The 2,731-nt window shown below is 48.6% G+C and overlaps 1 protein-coding gene across 1 annotated transcript in view; it reads left to right on the top strand.

The window, feature by feature from the left end:
- Scn8a (sodium voltage-gated channel alpha subunit 8) overlaps positions 1–2,731 on the top strand; it is a 108,813-nt gene that overhangs the window by 72,871 nt on the left and 33,211 nt on the right. The window contains exons 17-18 of the mRNA XM_005353869.2: positions 320–437; positions 807–961. Of these exons, the coding sequence (XP_005353926.1) occupies positions 320–437; positions 807–961 (273 nt within the window). The remainder of the gene's footprint in view (positions 1–319; positions 438–806; positions 962–2,731) is intronic.

The following is a 2,731-nucleotide window of genomic DNA, read 5'->3' as shown; positions in this document are numbered from 1 at the left end:
GGCATGTGCCCGTGACCCCAGCAGAAGTAGTGCAGGTCAGGGGCATGTGCCCGTGACCCCAGCAGAAGTAGTGCAGGTCAGGGGCATGTGCCTGTGACCCCAGCAGAGGTGGCACAGGTCAGAGGCATGTGCCCGTGACCCCGGCAGAGGTAGTGCAGGTCTTGTGTCCGTGACCCCGGCAGAGATGGCACAGGTCAGAGGCATATGTCCATGACCCCGGCAGAGGTGGCACAGGTCAGGGGCATGTGTCTGTGACCCCAGCAGAGGTGGATTTATGCCCCTGTGCAGCTTCTTGACTGTGCTCTTCTTTTGTGACTAGAAACTGGATGACACCAGCTCCTCTGAGGGAAGCACCATCGATATCAAGCCTGAGGTGGAAGAAGTCCCTGTGGAGCAGCCTGAGGAATACTTGGATCCGGACGCCTGCTTCACAGAGGGTGAAAAGGGGGAAGGAAAGGGCTGGCATGAAGCCTGCAGGTCATTCAGTTACCTCAGTGCAGGGGTTGGGGGTGCACGAGCTGGCCACCATTTTGATCAGGAGTTTTGTTATTGTTTCCCTTACTCAGTTCTGACACACAAGTTCCTAGTGTCTAGTTTGTCTTGCCTGTCTTCTCTTGACACCAGCCCCCGGGCTGCCACTAGAACTGTCTCCACTGTAGTGTGCCTCCTCCTGACACCCTCACAGGACTCTGGCCCTGTCACTTTGGAGATAGCCTTAGCTGCTGTCCCTCTGCTGTGTACTGGAGGCTGGAAAGGGACAGGCCGCACAAGCATCCCGTTTGACCTGACTCTTCCATTGGCGCCAGGTTGTGTCCAGCGGTTCAAGTGCTGCCAGGTCAACATTGAGGAAGGGTTAGGCAAGTCCTGGTGGATCCTTCGGAAAACCTGCTTCCTCATTGTAGAGCACAATTGGTTTGAGACCTTCATCATCTTCATGATCTTGCTCAGCAGTGGTGCCCTGGTGAGATTCAGGGGAATGACTGGGGACTAATGGGGGAAGGGCACAAAGGTAGCAGAAAGAGGCTGGGCGTGGTTCTGCCCATTGGCTGGGGTCCTGGAGTCTTTTTTTCTTTTTTAAGATTTATTTATGATCTCTGTGAGTTTGAGACCAGCCTGGTCTACAGAGCTAGTTCCAGGACAGGCTCCAAAGCCACAGAGAAACCCTGTCTCGAAAAACCAAAAAAAAAAAAAAAAAAAAAAAATTATTTATGTATGAGTACTCTATCTGCATGTACACCTTTATGCCAGAAGAGGGCATCAGATCCCACTATAGATGATTGGGAGCCACCATGTGATTGCTAGGAATTGAACTCAGGACCTATGGAAGAGCAAGCAGCCAGTGTTCTTCAGTGCTGAGCCATCCTAAGAGAAGTCTATTAAGGAGGCTTTAGGGTTAAAGCCCAAGGCCCAAAAGATGGCAGGCCTGCCAGATGGGAGCCAGGCTGTCCCACCTGCCCTGGGTCACCTGTCACACAGCGACTCACACTGTGCTTCCTGGGGTGCTGTGGAGGTTCCTGGGTGAGAATAGCCAGACTACGCTGGGAGAATGGGGATGGTCTTCGTCATTCTCCACACAGAGTAGACAGCAGTGACCCAGGGGTTTGTACTCTCTTTAGTCTTCGCCAAAGCAGTGTTTACCCTTCAGAGGACTAGAGTGCACAGTGGCTCCGTGCGAGACCCTGTGCCATTAACAGATGTATGCCTAGGGCTCATGCCTTTAACCCAGCACCCAGGAAACAGAGACAAGCGAATCTCCATGAGTTCAGGGCAAGCCTGGTCTACAGAGTGACTTCCAGACTCCTCGGGGCTTCACAGAGAGACCTGCCAAGAGAATCAGCTCTCAGCCAGTCCCGGACACTGGAGAGGGGTGGTGTGAGCAAAACTGCGCAATTGTTTTACTCTTCTCTCTGCTGCTGCTGCTTGTTCTATTCGTCTACCCTGATTCCCTCCTCCTTTTTCCCTGTTGCTCTCCTTCTATATTTCTTATTTTTCTCTTATCCCTTTCATTTCTCCTAAGACAAAAATGTCTACACAAGAAAGATTACCTTACAGCCACAAGTTACATATTTTCCAAAAACAAATTAAAATCTTTACACAGGAAGAAATCACATTATAATCACAAGTTACATGTTTTTCTTATACGCCCATGAGTAGTTAAACATTTTGTCTTTGTATTAATTTTCCCACTATAACATCTTTACCCCAAAGCAATGATTGTTTTCTGATTGATTAACAAAGCCTTAAGCGAGCCAAGTCCATCCCAGCCAGTTCCTTTGTGCCCGCAGGCAGGCAGTTGCAGTGCAGCAGGTCCCTAGCCTGCTTCTTCTCTACACAAAGTCTAGACAAATGGTCACTTAAACAGCTATTTTTTCTTTACACACAGTAGGGTCATTTAATTTCCTTTCACAATTTTGTTTTTTTCAAGCTGCATACCAAAACCTGCAATTAATTCTGTAAGCTGCATGACCAAGGAACTCAGGCCTAAGCTTGGGTGTGGGGACGTAATTGCTGTCTTTGATCATCAGCCTGTTCTCCCACAGGCAGAATTTCTGGCTTTATAATGCATGAAACTTCCTTGTTCTTATTTCCCATCTTATGCAAATCTCACATCTAACAAAGGAGAAGGTAACTTTTAGCTTATTCTGCTGCTGCTGCTTCTTCTTCTTCTTCTTCTTCTTCTTCTTCTTCTTCTTCTTCTTCTTCTTCTTCTTCTTCTTCTTCTTCTTCTTCT

This window comes from Microtus ochrogaster, chromosome 15, assembly GCF_000317375.1.
Source record: "Microtus ochrogaster isolate Prairie Vole_2 chromosome 15, MicOch1.0, whole genome shotgun sequence".
In the NCBI taxonomy this organism is placed as follows: Eukaryota; Metazoa; Chordata; class Mammalia; order Rodentia; family Cricetidae; genus Microtus; species Microtus ochrogaster.
This window is presented reverse-complemented; position numbering and strand designations above follow the sequence as displayed.